At 41.7% G+C, this 20,270-nt stretch overlaps 1 protein-coding gene across 3 annotated transcripts; it reads left to right on the forward strand.

Moving 5' to 3' along the window:
• Window positions 1–353: 353 nt before the first annotated feature.
• sec16a (SEC16 homolog A, endoplasmic reticulum export factor) lies at window positions 354–20,112 on the forward strand. Of its 3 annotated transcripts, XM_062031181.1 has the most exons (32): window positions 354–470; window positions 1,969–4,204; window positions 4,760–5,311; window positions 5,422–5,573; window positions 5,647–5,735; window positions 5,838–5,961; window positions 10,163–10,361; window positions 10,534–10,717; window positions 10,800–10,942; window positions 11,040–11,101; window positions 11,205–11,343; window positions 11,412–11,654; window positions 11,727–11,824; window positions 11,912–11,993; window positions 12,078–12,195; window positions 12,271–12,382; window positions 12,459–12,564; window positions 12,664–12,804; window positions 12,885–12,998; window positions 13,083–13,284; window positions 13,362–13,810; window positions 13,903–13,950; window positions 14,113–14,277; window positions 14,357–14,440; window positions 14,506–14,562; window positions 14,649–14,769; window positions 14,835–14,975; window positions 15,110–15,189; window positions 17,341–17,412; window positions 17,775–17,834; window positions 18,798–18,863; window positions 18,949–20,112. In XM_062031181.1, exons 2-31 carry the CDS (start codon window positions 2,030–2,032, stop codon window positions 18,846–18,848), a joined length of 6,363 nt encoding a protein of 2,120 aa, XP_061887165.1. In that variant the 5' UTR covers window positions 354–470; window positions 1,969–2,029; the 3' UTR covers window positions 18,849–18,863; window positions 18,949–20,112. The 3 variants fall into 3 exon arrangements, with proteins under 3 accessions (XP_061887165.1, XP_061887163.1, XP_061887164.1); XM_062031179.1 differs by having other exon boundaries at window positions 1,969–5,311; XM_062031180.1 differs by lacking the exon at window positions 17,775–17,834 and having other exon boundaries at window positions 1,969–5,311.
• The last annotated feature ends 158 nt before the right edge of the window (window positions 20,113–20,270 follow it).

Genomic DNA, 20,270 nt, shown 5'->3' on the forward strand with positions numbered 1-20,270 from the left:
GTCTGAGACCCCTGGCTTAGACGGATTGTATTTTTTCTCAACCCCCTCCCATTGTTTACCTGTATCTCACCTTTTTTGTAAGGGGCGCCGGAAGTTGGCAGACCCGTCAGCGATCCTGTTCTGTCTCCTTGTCTGATCTTGAATGGGATTGTACTGAAAATTTTAAATTCCCCTCGGGGATTAATAAAGTATTTCTGATTCTGATTCTGATTCTGTTTTATATCTGACGTGTTGTTATAATTGTCACATTTAGATATTTGAACAAATACTGCATTTTTATTAGATTGTATTTACATAATTTAATATATGCATAATTTGGACGCACTCGGGTAAACGGACGAAAAGGACCTTTAAAAGAGAAGTTAAGTCCCGCCCCTGTAATGACGCAAGAGTTGTTTGCCGGGTGACGCCGCTTGTACACGTAGCCTGAAGATGGTGGCCGAGTGTCATACTCGCCATCCTGCGCATTTGTAAGAATTTACTCTTATGTATACACATTTTGTACCATCCGGGAAGTGGGAGGACACATAAAAACAATAACACCGTTCTCAGTTTCAGGTGTATTCTGACGTCTGCGCGGGAAATGTGTAGTTGTTTCCCTTCTGTTAGCTAGTTAGCGGCTAGGCTAACAACCTCGAATGCTAACGTTAGCTCAAGCAGGCAATGTAGCTGTTTAAATGTACTCGACGACTGACAGGCGACTCGAACATGCTCCCTGGAAGCCCTTGATAGCTCTGAATCCACTAGAAAAATATTTTTGGCGCAGATTACGCGAGTGGCACTCAAATATGGCCATATTCCGTCGACTTCGGACGACAATGTTATGCTAGTTATTAGCGTTAAGGACATGTTAGCTTTAGGCTGTGGAGCAACACCGTTAGCTGTCAAGCCAACAACAAGAGCTCATACCGGAGGTTTTAAGGTTTAATGAGGAAATGTGAGTCGCTGGATTGAATGTCTGTTGAGGGTAGGTTTGCAGCGTTTCTTATCAGATGCCGCCTCGGTAATGAACAGGAGTTATCTTGTGATAGAGTCATGCCTACGGGGTGGAGGACTAGAAGTAATCTGACTAGCTTGTTCTGGGATGTTTGGAGTTTAGATTACTTAAGCCATTACATTTATAAAGTGTGTCATTTTACCTATGTAGACTGCGTGATCAGTAGTCAATACGAGCATTAAGAAGGAGTAATGTGCTGCTTGCACATGATTAGTACATTAAGTAAGTACCGTCTAATAGCCATAGTGTTTCACAGATGTTGCCCAGTTTGAATGGCAATATAGACAACTGCGCAAACATAGGTGTGGTAAGGTCAGCTGTCTTTCAGAAAGCAAACATAAGAACGAGCTTAAAAAGTAGATGTGTTTCTGTCAGGGGGGTTCAACTGTGGAACAGCTTGGATGATTCCTTAAAATGTTCCAGTTCCATCCACACTTTTAAAAAAAACTTTTAAGACCAATGTCTTGGAAAAATATATCACTCTTGAGTCAACACAGTAGTTAATACTATGATCAATGTTAATTAAAACTAAATGTGGGATATAAATATAATGGAAGTATAATTGTTTGTATATAGTATATAATTGGTGCAAAGGTTTAACATGTGTACAAGGATATTTCACATGCCTTTACTGTGTATATAATTGAACAGTATTTATGTTGTGTACAATGTGTATTTATAATATGTTGTAAAAAGGAAATTTCATATTTTTTGGAAGCTCATCTTGTACTTGACTTTGTTTATAGGGTTAGGCGCAATAAGTGTTCAACTTCAGCCTAAACCCTTTCGGTCTGCAACATTTTTTTTATTTATTTATGAATGTACAACTGTTATTTTATGAATGTACATCGGTTTGTTTATGTAAAACTGTTTGTTTATTTTGTTGACCGTTGACTGAAGAAATAATAAACTAAAAAAAAAAAAGGTTCCTGTGGTGCTTTTTATTTAAAACCTGTTCTTTCTTTTTTCAGCTATAACTGATTTCAACTCTCAAGTGAGATCTTCTGAGTGACTGGTTGCAACACTGCTGCCATGCAGCCTCCTCCTCGGACTGGACTTCCGAGAGCTTCCGGCCCTCCTCCTCCTTCTGGGCCCAATATGTTCCGCAGGACCAGGCCTCAAAAGGCTACAGCAGGGATAGCGTCTCACTCAATGCCACCTTCTACCCAACCCATGACGGATCCCTTTGCTTTTGTCCGAGGTCCCCCTCCTTCTATGGCTGCAGATGGTTTCCCAGTACCCAACAGCAACTCTCTTTTATCGCAAGCCCCACCTGATACCACCTCTACCATGGCGGGTTCAGGTGTGCCTCCGCTGCCGCACACACTGGAGAATGTCCCAGCTGCTCCATCTGCCCCCTTGCCGTCCTCTCTGCCCGGCGTGCCCATGTTCAGCCCTCATAGTGCAGCCAATCCTGGAGCTTATCCAGCACCAAGTCATACTGTTTATGCCCCTTCACATTCTGAACAGAGTTACCTTAACTCAAGAGCGCAACCGACATTCATGGCCGCAGAACCGCCGTCTGTGCCGTCAGCTCCAGTACAAAGTCAGACTTTTAATCAGGATATCCACGGGCAGTCTCCTCCTCAGTTTGTCTCCTTTCAGCCTTTGCCTCCTGCTACCACTTCTTCCCATAGGTCTTCTGACCATGGAAGTCGCCCTCCATCTGTTCAGAATTATTTTCAGCCTACCAATGACCCTCCACAACAGCCTTTTATGTACCCGTCAAATGCTCCCACCCCTCCAACACAACTTGGTCATCCCCAAATACAGAATCCTATTCCTCATCAGAACCTTGTAAATGCCCCCAGCTCTCAATGGGCTGTACCAAATACAACCCAACAGAATAACTCACATTCCCAGAACCAGACCTACCAAATGCCAAGTTCTGCCCCGCATGAGGCATGGTTCAACCAAGCGCCACGTGACCCGGCCTACCACCAAATGGGGACTGCCCCGGTCCATCTGCAGCCGAACTCTGATAGTAGAGCCCATCAAGCGTCAAACACAGCTCCCCAGAATGGCGGCTCTGCCTCAGCAACAGTCCCATACTCTCAGAATTCTGGCACACTCTCTATGTTTTTTAATGACAATGATGTAGAAAATGAGGAAACTTTGGCTGGAGAGAGAAGTAATGTCATAAATGGTATTCCTGAATCTTTGCGACCTGTGAGTAACCCACAAGTTGTTCCACCTGCCCACAATGTTCCTGCAGATGTTCCGTTTGATAACCAAGGATCATGTTTTCAGGACAATTCTCACATACCATACATGAGTGACGGAAACGCCACGCCACAGGCAAATCCCTCTGATTACCATTATGACCACGTAGAGAATTTTGAATGTGTCCCAAATCAGGAGGTATTGCCCAGTGAAACTCAAGCTACTCTTGAAGTTAACACATTTGAAACTGGGCCTAACCTGGAGACTCCTGATTCTATTCCCAGACCAATGAGGTCTGCTAGTGCATCATCAAACTACAGTAATATGAGTCACGGAAGTGGGACTGTTAGCCGTCGCCATCAGGGTGTAGTTGGTACCTTTATTCAGCAGGAAAGCCCACGACCCACTGATGATACAAACTCTCCTCCTGCCACTTCTGCTGCTTGTGGAGGTTACTTTGAACAGATTGACTCTTTTCCAGCTGGAGATGTGGCAACACAGCAGAAGTCTTCGGAGCAGATGTGGTCCGCAACACCGAGCCCCCCAAAACCAACCGGCAACTTTCAGGCCAGTGCTAACAGCTCCTTTGAGCCTGTTCGCTCACATGGGGTTGGGGTGCGGCCAATTGAGGTTGATAGAGCAAAAATGGTTGCAGAAGCTGGCACTGATGCTACGCCTGGCAACCTGGAGCAGCCACCAGATAATATGGAAAACATTTATGGGCCAGGACACCCTCTCCCTGTTGGTGTTCCTCACCTGGCAAACCCCACAGTTCAGTCACCCTCACGACCCTCATCGCGTACTTTTGGTGCCAGTCGGCCCTGTGACAGCCCTGCCACTACTTTATGGGCTCACGGTGACCCTACGAGCTTGGCCACTAACATTCTTTTAGTGCCTGCTGCCCCGACTGTTCTTGCGCCTCTAAGGGAGCCTAGTGCTGATGTCATTCAGCCTCCAGAGGATGGCCCACTGGAACTTCATCCTCCTCAAAGAATCCAACCAACACCACAGCAACATTTAGAGAACCTTGAAAACCCACCAAAGGTGAGTGAGTTAAATGCAACAGACTCCCAAGGCAACCTGGGCTACGCGTCTCTCCTGCTTTCCGATTCGCTACAGCAGCCTGTTCTGATTGCGCCACCTGTGTCTAATTACAATGTAATCCCCCCTACTGCCCCTGTGCAAGTGGCAAGTCAGGGTACCCCAACTGTGAGAACAAAAAGTGCTAGTACATCCCACGCAACTGCACTTCCCCAGAATCAGAATCTACTTTGCTCACCTGCCTCTACCTCAAACCCTACCCCGCTCGATCTGACCCTCGACGGAGAAGCGGCAACTTCCGGAGTGGCTTCGTCACAACCTCATACAGTCCGCCCGCCTTTTTCTCAAGGCCAGTCATTGAGTGGAGACCCCCACTTTGGGCACCAAGTTAATTATGCGACTTCTCTTGCCGCTGCTTCTGTCACCAATCACAATCAGCCCTCAAATTATGAACTGCTTGATTTTTCTATGCACCAATCACAAAGCAAAAATCAAGCACCTAGCCATCCTCCGGCTTTACACGAGTCTCCACAGTTTAGTAATGGATTTTACATGCAGGTCACCAAAGATGCACAGCGAGGGGTAAGAGTGGAAGAAAATGTACAGGTACAGCCAGCTTCATCATCCACCACACAGGTGCCACTGGCCTCTTCATCAATCCCAGGGGCCCGACCAACCTCAACTGCTAACACTCCGCAGCCACAACTGGAACCTCCAAGAAGGCCAGATTCAAATGAAACAACACAGAGACAAAGTGTCTCAGCTGTTCCAATGGAGGGAGCACTGCCACTGTCTGGCCAGTATCCAAATCCAGTACTTGGTCCTTCTACTGCAGGTGCTCTTCCTGCTGCAGGTCCACCCGGACCTCCTGCAGGTCCACCTGGACCTCCTGGGCCACTCCCTCATGGGTCTTCCCAGCCAGCTGCAGCTGAGCCACCTCGACCACCTTCTTCTGCTGGCAGTCAGCAGGGTTATGGTCTCCCTCATCCTGGGCCGGGGCAGATGTACGGAGGCTATTATGGAAGCTATGGAGAATACCCAGATGGCCTAGCACCGTATGCTCCTGGGCCATACCCACCTGGGGATCCTAGAGCTCAGCAGTATTATCAGGTATGGAATATTTTGTGTGCTTAAAACTACCTTCATTACACCTTTTTTCATTGTTATTATAATATTAGCAAAAGAGGAAATCACAAAACAGGACGTTACCTTTCCCTTAGGATGGATCCAATAGAGGCAGAGGAGATCCGTGGTTTGGCAGATACGAGGGCCCGAACCCAGCATACCGTGACCCAAACTATCAGTACAAAGAGCCTCAGCAGGAGCGACCTAACTCCAGGGCTAGTCAGTACTCTGATAGACCACCATCCAGGTACATTAATTTATGATTTTTCCTTGTACTTCAACTTTGAGCTTCACTTCGTTTTGGCTTCCCTCTCTTTAAGGCAAGGCTATCCTGATGACTACCACAGAGCGAACCAAAGTGCCTATGAAGAATATTATGCAAATTACGCCAAGCACTATGAATATGCAGGTATGAGACATTCTTAGTTAAAAAATATGTTAGCACATACCTGTAAAGTTTTCTGTATAGATAATGGTGTTTGATGTGAACTTCTGTCTGTTTTAAATAAAGGATACAACTATGGACAATTTGATCCCAGATACAGAGCATATTATGACCAGTCCTACTGGTCCACTTATGATGACAGCTACAGAGGCAGAGAAAACTACTACAATCAACAAATGTATCCTACTAGGTACACACATGTTCTGATTTAAACATGATAATTACATATTACTTTAAAGAGAGTTATTGAGTCAATATTCGTTTACTGTTCGACTGATTGATATGAAGGGGAATTGCACTTTTGGGGGAGAATTCTGCCTATCATTCACAATCCTAACCCTCAATAAATATATACATGTATATTATATATATATATATATATATATATATATATATATATATATATATATATATATATATATATATATATATATATATATATAACCCTGTATATATATATATATATAACCCTATATATATATATATATATTGCATTCTAATTTATAATAATCGACTGGTTTAAGGTGGCTAGCAATACAGATAATGGGAGTAATCCATTCTGCCTCTAAATCAGTCTAAAAATGCATCCAAAAACCGCCAACAATATTACATTTACATCTCATGACTCTGAATATTAACCAAGTATTAGCGATATTGTTATTATAAGCGCTAACGCAGGTGAACTATGTTTAGCTGCGCTGTGATCACAGAGAGGTATTTAGCTCGTGCAGCTTCAGTGTGGACATTAACATACTGAGCCACAGCATCATGATTGCTTCTAAATTAATCCTACATTATAAATTATGCCTCTCACCTGGATAATAAAAGGTTGTAGCCATAAATCAGAAGTTGTTCATCTCTGACCCAGAGATGGAGAGAAAGACACGAAAAGACGTTTGTCTGCGGAAACTTTTTTTTGTTATCCCTTCGTCAGGATTATGATTGCTTCTTCATCTAAATGGGAATATAATAACATCCTATTAGTTGGGATTATGATTGCTTCTTCATCTACATGGGAATATAATAACATCCTATTAGTTGGGATTATGATTGCTTCTTCATCTAAATGGGAATATAATAACATCCTATTAGTTGGGATCCCAGTGAGAGCAGACATTGTATAGTAAGTGATTGTTTTATTATGTTGGTTCATATTTCTTGTTTAGAACTTAGCAATAATGCTACAAGAGGCTTAGTGTTTCACTTACAGGGACGGCTCCAGGATTCTTTCTCTCTCGTTGCTAAGGGGGGTTAAAAAAAATGCACTCAATTTTCATGACTTCAGTTTAATTGACTCATTCATTTTGTCAGAAAAATCAGTTATGATACTCATCACAAGCATGTTCATTATGCAAGTAGTTTCAACTAAAGTTGACCAAAGAATATTCAACAAAATAGTTAAGCCTAACAAGCAACAATGGAAAAAATGTTTCTTGTGCAAAGGTGACAGATACAGCAACGGACAGCGCTCATGCGCCTGCTAATAACCAGACAATACATCCAAAATGCAACAAGAGTCTTTATCTACATGCATAATTATTGAAAACCGACAGCTATGCAAAGTCGGGCTGTGAATCTTTGGGCACCTCACGATTCCGATTTGATTCTTGGGGGTAACGATTAGATTCCGAATCGATTTTCAATTCAAAACGATTCTCGATTCAAAATCAAAAAATGTTTAATGCCATTGGGTGCCAGTTCTATGGTTAACTACATTTCTAGATACAATAGATAAACAGCTCTGATAAATGTATATATAACTTAAAAGAAAACTGTTTAAAAAAAAAAAAAACTCTACCTAAACATTTAATAAATTCAAATACAAATAAGCGAAATATTCGAGATTTCTCTTTTCTAAAGTAAATCTGTACAGCAAATAGCATCTACATCAACAATATGATTTGCCTGAGTGGCTGGACAGGGCAAATTATTTTTTTATTTATTTTTTTAATCGATTTGTTGATTTTTTAAAATCGATTAAAAATGTTTACAATTAAGAATCACGATTAATTCTAAAATATTTTCTTTGACACCCTTAATGCATAGGCCATATTGTTTTGGAACACAACATAACTTAAAGCACCACTTAAGAAAACCAAAAAAAACAGTTTTGGTTGATTTTGGCGGCGCCAGTGGACAAAAGTGGTAGTGTTTTACCAGAAGACCACATTGCCCATGATGACTAGCGCATATAGCGTCTATTGACATGATGCCCGCTGTAATATTGGCATAAATATTACATCTCTAATGGCTATGCTGATGTTAAATAGCAGACACTATCAAGAAATGATCTAGCATTGCCCTACAAACATGACGCTACTACCAAGAATGTATCAGAGCAGATGCAGGTCCGAAGCAAAGAAAGACCAGCGGGATATTTTTTATAAGGAAGTAGTAGTGAAACTATCAAGCTGGTGGCTATTTATTGCGACCATCCAAATTTCTGATAGCTAACATTGGCATTATCATCTTGATTTGAGTGTCGAAAATGACTTACTAGTTAAGCAGGAACAAAGCCAAGGCAGCATCGGTCTGAAGTTCTTCGTCTTTAAGCTTACAACAGCAAATAAAATTCGGGGCAATGTTGATTTTGAATGTTCTTTTATCCGGGTAAGCTCAGTTTTTTATTTTTTGGTTTCCTCAGACAAAACTTTTAATTTATTTGGTTGTTTTGGCGCTTTGTAGTTTTACATCATTTGTAGTTTTATTTGTAGCAGGGTTCCTGCCACCCTCCTCAATGCCGCTAAGTGCCTGTAAAAGCAATGAAGACCACCTCAGGCCATGACAGAGGTGTTATTCAACGAGTTGTAAGTCAATATATTATCCCAAAAGTTATGAAAATATTTTATGAAGGTTGAAAAGTTACGGCTGGCTCGGTCTGAAGAGCGGTTGTGCCAGCAACTTGAGGATTCCAGGTTCGATCCCCGCTTCCACCATTCTAGTCGCTGCCGTAGTGTCCTTGGGCAGGATACTTTACCCACCTGCTCCCATTGCCACAGACACTGGTTTAAATGTAACTTAGATAATGGGTTTCACTATGTAAAGCGTTTTGAGTCACTAGATAAAAGCGCAAAATAATTATAATTCACTTCACTTAGTGCTGCTTTAAGAAATTTGTGAAAGACTGAAATTAATATTAGGCCTATAGACTACAAAGTTCACCCACATTGCCACAACGAGAAGCACAAACAGCTCAATTTACAAATGGTCGCTCCGGAAGCACGGGCCACAAAAGTTTGCACTTTCGCTGTGATTTGGCAGCCAAAAGATGGAGCACTACATTTGATAGGCATTTAGAAAGATGGACTTGGTTGCGTGTATGGCCACAGAATGATGGACTCAGCCCGGTGATGGGCTTAGTAAAGATGGACTTGCAGAGACGATTGACTGCTACGAAGCTGTCCCGTTTTGTCGGCGGTCTTATCTATTTTTACCATATATGGATAATTCACTGACGTCACAAATGGGGTGAATTCCAAACGGCTCTTTTGAAGGAAGTATGAAGGAAAGGCAAGATTGTCTTATAAATATCTTACCAATGCCTCCACGGTTTTATTTCAAAATGTTGGGACTTTTGCAGATCACACAACAGCAGGTACTAATAGGTAAGAAAAGTTGTTTTTGCATAATTGGGCTCTAAAATCAGGGAGGCTCAACTGGGGCGTAACAGATTTCTAACGGGGCTGTTGCCCCGGAGTAGCGCCGCCCTTGTTCACTAAAGCTGGATCTGTTAGCACACAGGTTCTAAAACTTGCTGCTCATCCTCTTAATAGTTAGGCTAAATATAAGGTCCTGGATCATCATTTGTCCCAAAATAGTCTTTGTTGTTTCTCACAAAGTCTGCCATGAGTAGTAGTGTTGTGGTTGTTGTTAAAGGGAAAAGCAAATGTTGTGATGCTTCTGTGAAATTAATACGCCGCCGTATGCCTAGAATGACCACAATACTTCAATATTACATGTTATTATAAATGTGCCTGTTACTACATTATACATACAGTATACTTACAGCTTGTATATAAAAAGATGATGGAGGTGTTTGGATGTTTTTTGGAGCGCTTTATAGGCGCAATAGAGTGACTCCCATTGGCTCTTATTAGCAGGCTTTTGCTAATGTTTATAAGTTTAGTGCACAAAAAAATAAAAAGTGTTCTTTTCTTACATAGGGATTGTGACTGATAGGTGAAATAAAAAAGCGCAGGTCCCCTTTAATGGATGCTTGATGTCTAATAAAGTTTACTTCTGTCCGTTTTTGTATCGTTTTTTAATTTGATCAAAAAAACTTGCACAAGATTAATTAGTTTTGCCGTAGTAAAGGTTTCTTTTTTGCTGTCCATTGTGTTACATTTGCAAATGTGGCACTGGCTGTTAAATAAATACTGTCATTCTTACAGAAAAGATGGCTATGATGACCAGTGGCGGTACTACCCTGGTTATGATAGTAGTTTCGATGATGATTACCGCCGGCGTGGAGAGGCATACAATGATGACTTTGACCGACGCAGTGTACACAGTGAGCAGTCGGCACACAGCGTGCACAGCTCTCATAGCCACCACAGCAGGCGTAGCAGTTTCAGCTCAAGGTCGCAACCGGTACAAGAAAGTTTCTTCCATCAAATTATTTTAATTTGTACTTTTTGCTCTTTATGACGCATACTAATGTATAAAACATGTTTTTGCGGCAATAATGAGTAACTCAATAGGTCCTAAAATGCATGCTGCTCTTGGAATACTAACAAGTGTTGGTTATCCTCTCCCCCTACAGAGTCAGGTGTACAGGAGCCAGCCAGACTTGGTGTCAGCAGGCTATGATGCCACATCATCCACTTTAGCAGTGGACTATTCCTACGGACAGTATCCAAACCAGACGGATGCCTCCCAGAACTACGAGCAGTATCTGTATCCCTCTGGCTACAAAGCAGACAGCACCTGGGTTGCCACTGAACAGCGTAAGTTTGCACTCCTGTTTAAGGAAATGTTGTATTAAGAAATGATTCTTTCTCTCTCACATGGCAAATGTTCTCCCTGTAGCGCCGCCACGTCCAGTAACCCCAGAGAAGTTTACAATGCCCCACCGTTGTGCCCGCTTTGGACCTGGTGGTCATCTGGTTCAGGTTCTACCTAATCTTCCCTCAGCTGGACAACCTGCTCTTGTTGATATTCACAACCTTGAGGTACATTTTCGATAAAGCTACATTGTTGTGTTTTAAGAAAATTATTTCAAATGTGGTATTTGTTAGACACTTAGTTGGATTTGTGTTTCCTTTTTAGACTATGCTGCAGAACACTTCGGATCAGGAAGAACTACGAGCCTTTCCTGGACCTCTTGTTAAGTAGGTTTTAATCATTGATTCACATCTTTTTCAGATTTGTATTAATTTGGTTTTAGATGTCCTTGCCAAACCAAATCATATTTTTTTCATGTTTACCCTTAAGGGAGGAAACGCACAAGGTTGACGTTATAAAGTTCTCCCAGAATAAAGCACTGACATGTTCCTATGACGACAACCTCTTAGACCGGGACTCTGCCCGCCTACTTTGGGACTTTATTGTTTTGCTGTGTAGACAAAATGGGGTAAGTTTATGGAAAAACATAAATATGTATATTTTTTTTGTGATGTAATACGAAAACACTTTTTTTAGACCGTAGTTGGCACCGATATTGCTGACCTGTTGTTGAAAGAGCATCGCTCTGTGTGGCTACCTGGCAAGAGTCCTAATGAAGCAAACTTAATTGATTTCAACAATGAACCACTGGCAAGAGCGGAAGAGGAGCCAGGAACTGGGCCGCTGTCCCTTCTGTCAGACACTTTCATGACGGTCCCAGAAAACGTTGGCAAAGAAACTGAACGCTTTAGAGAGTTGCTATTGTTTGGCCGCAAGAAGGTAAGAAGGCCTCTAAATTAGTTTGTTTTTCAATTCAAAAATACCATAACATGCTCTTTTTCTACACATTAGGATGCACTTGAAGCCGCTATGAAGGGAGGTCTCTGGGGACACGCCCTCCTTTTGGCCAGCAAGATGGACAACAGGACGCACGCACGTGTAATGACAAGGTAACCTCTGAACTTGCCCATGCCCATTTTTCACTTTATTATCCTTTTAAAAAGGTGCACAGTTGTCATATTATTTGTCCATGCCAGGTTTGCCAACAGTTTGCCTATTAATGACCCTCTCCAGACAGTGTATCAGCTCATGTCAGGGAGAATGCCTGCATCAGCTACTGTAAGTCTGTTGGATCGATTAAAAACATGTGGCAATTCAAGTATGTTGTCACTATTTACATCTTGACATTTTCTTTGTTCGTAGTGTTGCGGTGAGGCAAAGTGGGGCGATTGGCGCCCTCACCTGGCCATGGTGCTGTCGAACCTGACACACACGTTGGACCTTGATACACGCACTATCACAACTATGGGAGACACTCTTGGTATGATGAAACCAAAATTATTAACATTTGTTATTTCAAGTACCACATTAGCGTTGTTTTAATTTTGTTTGTCAGCTTCAAAGGGGCTCATTGATGCGGCACACTTCTGCTACTTGATGGCTCAAGTTGGCTTTGGTGTATACACGAAAAAGAGCACCAAGATGGTTCTGATAGGCTCCAACCACAGGTAATGCACCAATGGGGACATGTGTATTTAGATAAAGTAGCCTACATATAAAACGTGTTATCTATCTTTGCATCAGTTTGTCTTTCTTCGACTTCGCAACCAACGAAGCAATCCAGAGGACAGAGGCCTATGAGTACGCTCAATCGCTGGGCTCCCAGCCTTGCTCACTGCCCAATTTTCAGGTATTTTGTAAATAATATACAGCTTATAGTTGTTGAAGTATACTTTCTGTTAATCGAAAGAGGAATTGTACGGTTCTTTTACCTGATGTGTCATCTAAGGTCTTCAAGTTGATCTATGCATGCCGTTTGGCTGAAGCAGGTCTGAGTGCTCAGGCCTTCCACTACTGTGAAGTCATCTCTCGGACTGTCCTTATGCAGCCGTCCCATTACTCCCCTGTTTTCATTAGCCAAGTCATCCAGGTAAGTGCCTCTCTTGTCTTTGTCTTTTTTTCCAATCTTGAGAGGACATAAAATGCCGGTCTTCTGTTAATTGTTGACAGATGTCTGAAAAGCTCCGATTCTTCGACCCACAACTGAAGGAGAGGCCAGAGCAGGAATTGTTCAATGAGCCAGATTGGCTGATCCAGCTCAGACAGCTGGATGGGCAGATCAGGGTGAGCAGGAGGACAATTTTAGGCATTCTGAAATGAAAACCCAAGTTGGGGGAAAAACTCATGCAACCCACATTCTTTTTTTAGACTGGTGCAATTACTTATAACCCCGACAGAACGACTCCAACACAGTTTTCCAGCTGCAGCCCCAGCTCAGATCTCGAGCACCCCAGTCCAGCTGAACCTTACAACATGTCAATGGATGTGGATGGCCCCACCGCTGACAATCCATTGATGAGCTCATTGCTGCCTGGCTCTCCACCTCAGGGTGTACAGCTGATGCCGCCAGGTTTGTGGATTCATCTGATCACTGTATTTGTTGCTTTCAACCTGTTATGAATTAGAAGTATGTCACTTTTCTATTAGCTCCTACCTCCATTCTCCAAGATGGAATGGCCCCGTCTCAGCCCCCTTGCAACATGCCTGAATTCTACCCAGTTCCACCAAGTGGAGCACCTGGACATATTCCTATGTCAGGCTACCCTCCTCAGGATCCCACATATGCTCATCCCCACTTCCATCCTCCACCTGAGCAGTCAGAAATGTATCCAGGAGCTTATCAGCAACCATGCCACTCACCCTCTCAAGTGAGCCAGATGTCACCACTCATGCCCCCACCCCAGGTGCCGCATTCACCGGTGCAAATGAGCCATCAGCTGCCTGCGCACATGCCACTGTCACCTGGGCATGTTCCCTCCCTCGAGCCCCCGTCTCACATCCACCATGAGATGCATATGACTCAATCAATATCCAGCTCCCCACGCAAATTCTCCCTCACACCTCAGATGGACTTCTATGACCACATGGCACAGCTGGTTAGTGACATCACTGTCATACCCACGTCAAAAAACTAATTGATCTCTTTATGGTGTCATCCAAAAAATAATCATGTAATTTTTTTGTGCAGGGTCCCGGGAGGAGATCAAGAACTACCTCGCAGTCTTCGGTGCACCGGGTGCGTTGGAGTGTCTTTCTTGAAAAAAAATTGTGTTTTCACAGAACAGAAGTGGTAGAAAAGTTCAAAAGGCAAAAATAATTAACCAACTCTACTAACGAGTTATATTTAAATGTTACCGGCAGGATCACTGTAGTCTTATAAGAGGTCGCCTTTTTACAGGCTCCGGGGCGTCGTTCTCGTACTACATCTGAGTCTTCGACTCACTCCGGAGGGCGTGAGAGAAGCAATTCGGCTGTCAAGCAGGCATCTCCTCCGCCTCCCTCTATTCCTGAACAGCCCCGCAAAGAGGAGACCAAGAAAGCCAAAAAGGACTCCCCCAAAAAGGTTCATTTTTACCCCGTGTTATTCTGATCCGTTATCTTACAATAAGTGTTCACTACAGGTTTGTCTTACTCACACACAGGGTGGTGGCGGCGTGGGCTGGCTGACGTGGCTTTACAGGAAGGGCAAGAATGAGGCTCACTTACCAGATGATAAAAACAAATCCGTAAGCCATCGATATTTGCAAAATCTTCATTTTAAACCACTAAAGATAAAATATCTCTTTGTTAGATTGTGTGGGACGGAACGAAGCAGAAATGGGTAGACTTAAACGAGCCAGAGGAGGAGGTTTGTACTGTTCCCTATTTCTTACTGAGGTGCAATGCTTTATTGTGAATGAAATAATACCAAAGGTGCCTTTATCCCTATATTAGAGTAAACCCCTTCCACCACCTCCTCCTGGGTTCCCCAAGATGGCTCCCATGCCTGCTGTTGCAGGGCCTGCATCATCCCCAAGCAGTGGTCCTCCAGTCAACATGTTCTCCAGGAGAGCCGGTAAAATAAAGTGTATTCAATGAGGCCATCAGATAAAATAATTGAGTGTATTTTTGCTTTTTCAGGCATTAGGAGTCGATATGTGGATGTGCTCAACCCCGGTGTAGCTGCTAAACCAGCCGGATTGGCTCCTGCTCCTCCTATGGACCTTTTTGCTCCTCTTGCACCAATGTCAATGCCTGCAAACCTATTTGTGCCTAGTTCAGGTATGTGGCACAGATTACAGTTAATTTTATAATAAGAGCATTAGAGTGAAAAGGTGAAGTGATGACTAGAAAAGCGCTATACAAGTATAACCCATTTATCATTTATGACTACATTTGTCTTTACTGCACTATAGCTCCCAATGATCAACAACCTCTAGAGGGCAGTGAAGGGTCGAATCGGGAACAGACCTCATCAAACAGCTCGGTTCCACAGGTATCTGCCAAATTTCATCAAAAGAATTTGTCATCTCAGAACTAAAATGTAACAATTATGAGCACCCCAAATTTCGAGGTTTTTTAGATACGAGCTGTCTCTCTGCTTTTTGTTTTGCTTCAACTTGCAAACATAATTTGAGTTAAGAGCCTCCCGCCGTTAGCTGGCATAACAATTGCCACTGTGAATCCCAGAACATCTGCCCAAAAACATCCGGTCTTGCTGGCAATCGCTTATAGGGATCCCAATAACTTTGTTTCCAACCATTGGAAACCATTAACAGCAGTGCAGCTTCTTCTACAACCTTTTAGTTTTAAGTTTGTGATGTCGTCCTGCTGCTGAGGTTTGCTCCTCCAACCAGGGCTCGCTTCCTGCCCAACACGCCTTTTGGGGAACTGCACTTTTTTGGGAATTTTGCCTATTGTTCACAATCATGAGAGACAAGAACACCAGTCTTTTTTTTGTTTACGATTTTTAAAGATGATAAAAAACCTTTCAAAGTAAGTAATGGGAGTCACCGTTGTAGCATTCAAAGCCCTCTAAAACAACTTCAAAACCCTCCAGCAACGTTTTAGTGCAAGTCTATATATAATGTAGTAACAGACACTTTCATAACAATAAGTAATATGTTCAATATTTACCATATTTTTATAATTTCAAAATTTTCGGGACTTTTTTCACACATTGAATTATGTTTTCATAACAGCACATGTCTGACTTCTGGCAACATGTGTGTTCCTACTTCTGGAATCGAACACCAGTGTGTTTTCTAATAATGGCAGACTTGGTAACAGACAACGAAAACGACTATTTTTGGACAAATGAGGATTCACAACCTTATACGTTTGAAGCTGAATATAGTGCTGCTTATAGAAGCAAGCACGAAGGAAGAGTGAAACGTTGGAGCAGACGGAAGCTGGGAGAGGGGGATGAAAGTGATTTTGACGCTATAAATGTGGAACTTGGAGCCAAGCTATTTTGACATAAATGGATCGGTAACCCAAAATCAACAGGAAATGTCCACGGCCAGCTAGACGAACAACTGTCCATCGAGTGAGTCACTTTAATATCGATCATGATACACGCAGCACGCCATGCGTGTTATTACAACTACAGTACATACGCTGTCTGGCTAGCTCTGCTGTGTACAAACAAAAGATGAAATGTGGGCTAATACTTTTAAGACACTAATATGATTGTTCATGTTTTTCAGTCAGTACAAATTGGTGTTGCAGTATTGTTGTTGTAGAAACTAGCTTATCTCTTGCCGTAGTTAATACCAAAGCATGCCGATGTGTTACTATGATAGAAAGAGTTCCTCAGTGTTCGCTTTTACAATAACAATGTCGTCACAGTTTGGTTATTTTATGCGTCACAGAACGTAAATGAAGTATTGTTGACGGATTTTGAATGCATTTTTAAAGGGATGTAGAGGTAGAATTGATTGTTCCCATTAGCTGCATTGCTCGCCACTAAGAAGGAGACGATTTGTATATGTTACAAAGCGGAAAAAAAAAAGGGTCTTCTTGTCTCATAATGACTGTAAACGATAGGCACAATTCCAAAAAAAAATTAAGTTCCCCTTTAAAGCTACTTCTGGATACATTATTATTACATTACTTAATGAAAACACTGAAGATAGTAGTACATTCTGTTTTATTGTGTTTCAAACAATATTTCTTATCTAAAAGTTCATTTTTATTTTTAAAAGGCATTGTACATGGTAACATTGTGCCGTTTTGACAGACAAGCACACAATAAATTGATTTCAATTCAATTTAATTTCTATTGGCGGCGCTGATTTGAGTTTTGAGTTACAAGCTCGTAAGTTGAGGTACTGCTGTATTTGCTGTAATGTGCATTACCAACAGTACCTAGGTAGAACTTCATCAGTGCCTAAGGATTATTCAAATGTAAATTCAAGCAAATGTTCTTTTTGTATTTATTTGAAAGTTCTTACCTATAGAACAATTTAACAAATGTCTTAACTGTTTGTTCCATTTTCCCTTTCTTTACCATTCTGTACATTAATACTGTTACCAACTTTAATGCACTTATGCTTTTTAAGTCTGCTTCAAGGGGTTTGAGCTAAGTTTGAACACTAAGTTTTCCACATGCCAATTCATTCTTTTCTTTCTTAAAATCTTCAAGATGTTCAATCCAACGCTGTTACCGCCTGTCCCACAAGGTCCTTCTGTGCATGATGGGTTGCATTCTGGAGAGGTGAGATCAATTGTTGCTTTGTCTTCGGCGCCCTTAGAACCGCCATTTCGCCACTGAAACATAACGCTCAACACCTAACAGCCACGCGAGTGCAGTTTTCTAACTTGTCTTATTTAGCACATGACACCATATAATACAGCATGGCCATTTAAAATCCTTGCTCATAATCATCTTTGTTAAAAATCATTTTGTGATAAAAACTTAAATGTCTTCATATCTGTTTTGTTTTTTTTCACTCGAAGAACCATTTTCACATTTCCGAGCTAGTCAGCTGTGACTTAAACCGATGCATGGGAGAAAATTAATAAGGCTTTGTGGTTTGTTTTCTTGTCCACTGTTTATTTCCCTCCCGCTGTCCTCAGCTCTCACGTTCTAGCTCAATGAGTTCTTTATCACGCGAAGTGAGTCAGCATTTAAACCAGGTACTTCTTTATAAGGTTTTTTTCAAGTGGTTCATAACCTTCCTTACCCCTCTACCTACCCTACACAACGCCGCCTGCTGCTCTCCCTCACACTTCTTTTTGCATCAGTAGTAGCATGCTTTAAGTGTTTGCCAAGATGCTTTGCTGTCCATTCAATGTGGTAATGTGTGCCTGCTCACTACCTGCCTGCTGTCTCCAACATTTATTTAGCTTCTGAGTGAGGGAGGCCACATGACAGTTGCAAAACAAAATTGCCATGATGTGGTCATGTGCAGTATAGTGAGTGTATGTATAGTGCCAGCATTAGGCTGAAACGTGGTAATTATTAAATCAATGCATTATTTTAAGTAATGGTTATTTACCCATAGATATTCGGAAATTATGTTTTTGTAACTAGTGAGAATCTGGGTAATCATTGGTAGGAAATTAAAGCATGCTTGGTTGTCATATATCAAAACGTGAAGCATGCCAGATTGTCATCAGTCAGAGCGCAGCATACTGGGTGGTCATTGGTCAGAAAGTAAGTCATGCTGGGAGCTCTTTGGTCAAAGAACCAAGCATGTTAAAAATGCATTGGTCAAAGAGTGAATCAGGCTAAGTAGCCATTGGTCAGAGAATAAAACATGCTGGGTAGTCAGTGGTCCTACAGTGAAACACTGGTCTTAATGTGAAGCATGGCTGGTAGTCATTGGTCATACAATGAAGCATGCTGGGTCATCATTGGTCAATATTGAAGCATGCTGAAGATGTCTATTTGTTGTGATGCAGCTCCATTAACCCTCCATAGTATTTGCATGGTTACTAAACAAAGTTACAGTATTGATAATAACACAATTTATTTAGCTTGTGTTGTTGTAATATGAGGGCAGCACTGGAAGTTTGTCTTTTTTTTGTTCTACGGCTCTGCTACGCCAGCAACGAAAGGGACACGAGGACTGTAGTAACTCTTGCTTGTCTCTGCAGAGTCGTCCAAGCCTGAGGAATGCATCTGTAGGGGGTGGCACCTTTTTGTAACCTATGTGAACACAGGTGGAGACTAACAAATCCTACCTCATATCCCCCCCCCCCCCCCCCCCCCCGCTTTATATTCATTGTTTGTTTTTTCTCATGTAAGTGATATCAGGAGGAGTTGATGAAGTGAACATCTCGACTGTAAGCACTTGTTGGACTAAGTGTTCCGCCACCTGGAAGTCAACAAAGCATGAAGATGAGCTGCTGTGTGTCTGAAGGAACCTTTCTCGGAGAACGACTATTCACCATCGTGTCAGTCAACACTTTAGCCACTTGTTCCTCTTGAATTCCATAATGGCTACAAATTATATTTTTTAACAAATCTAGTGTTTTTTTCTTGAGCAGAAGTCTCTGCTGCCTTCACATAAACATGCAGGCATTACATAGTGTACAAATAAAAGCCCTCTCTGCTGTCCAGCTTCACTTTAATCACAAGCAGCATCCTGTATCTTCTCAGTCTTGTGTCTTAAAAGTCCAATAGTTTGACTGATTTTGTGTGAGATGGATAGAGAGAAAGAAGCACCTTTTTATAAGTTTCATATTGTGGTGTTGTATGCCGTTCTTCAGGGTTCCACTGGAGACAGCATGCTGTGTGCAAGAATGACCAGTGTCTAGTGCTTTGTCTGCTGTGTTGTGTGCTTTCCCTCCTTGTGTCAATGACTACAAGCAAACAGACTGGAGTTGGACTAATTCAGCGATGTGAAGATGCCGCATGTTTCCACATAATTTATTTCATGTCCTCCTTTCAATCAGTGAGTCAACTTTGAAGGGTGTTTGGTCCCAGTTTGTACCAAATATTTCCCGCCCAATGAGTAGTGTCTTCAGACCAGCAGGAATCATGAACAGTGCAAAAAATAAAAAATAAATCTATCCAAATATTTGTATATTTTTTTATTGTATTTATGGGCTTTATGCATAAATATGTGTGCAAGAGAGAGTGCATGTGTGGAGAACTTAATTTTTGTGTGTAATTAGCTTAGAAGAGAAGCATTTGATCCACCAAAAATGTCATGAATTTTGTGTTTGTATTAATTGCCCATCCCCCAAATCTACATTGTATATGAAAAAGTGTACTTTCAAGTACACATTGTAATTTAATGACAGTTTTAATTGAATCACAATTCCTACTCTCACCTCATATTTCATTCAGTTTATTTGTAAATTTGTATTATTTGAAATGGTCCCAATTTGTTTCAGGAAAGCGATCTTTCAATTGATCATGTAAAACAGACAAATACTGAATAAAAGGTATTTTTTGTGTTCTGTAGCTCTTTGAAACGTGTATTTTGTTTAATGTAACATGGATTACCACACCTGCACTATTTATGGAGAATATCCTCTGAAGAATGTCAAACAATTTCAGTGTAACTTAAGTCATCAAATTAGCATTTTGTAAAGTTCAAAGTTATAACAATCCTAAATACA

Source organism: Entelurus aequoreus, linkage group LG21, assembly GCF_033978785.1.
Source record: "Entelurus aequoreus isolate RoL-2023_Sb linkage group LG21, RoL_Eaeq_v1.1, whole genome shotgun sequence".
In the NCBI taxonomy this organism is placed as follows: Eukaryota; Metazoa; Chordata; class Actinopteri; order Syngnathiformes; family Syngnathidae; genus Entelurus; species Entelurus aequoreus.

What these genes read in the sequence shown, in the direction of transcription:
- sec16a (XM_062031179.1), top strand. Translation starts at nt 2,030, where the DNA reads ATGCAGCCTCCTCCTCGGACTGGACTTCCGAGAGCTTCCGGCCCTCCT. An exon ending in AAAAGGACTCCCCCAAAAAG is followed by an intron (nt 14,278 to 14,356) that starts GTTCATTTTTAC and finishes ACTCACACACAG; the next exon opens with GGTGGTGGCGGCGTGGGCTG. An exon ending in CAAACAGCTCGGTTCCACAG is followed by an intron (nt 15,190 to 17,340) that starts GTATCTGCCAAA and finishes AAAATCTTCAAG; the next exon opens with ATGTTCAATCCAACGCTGTT.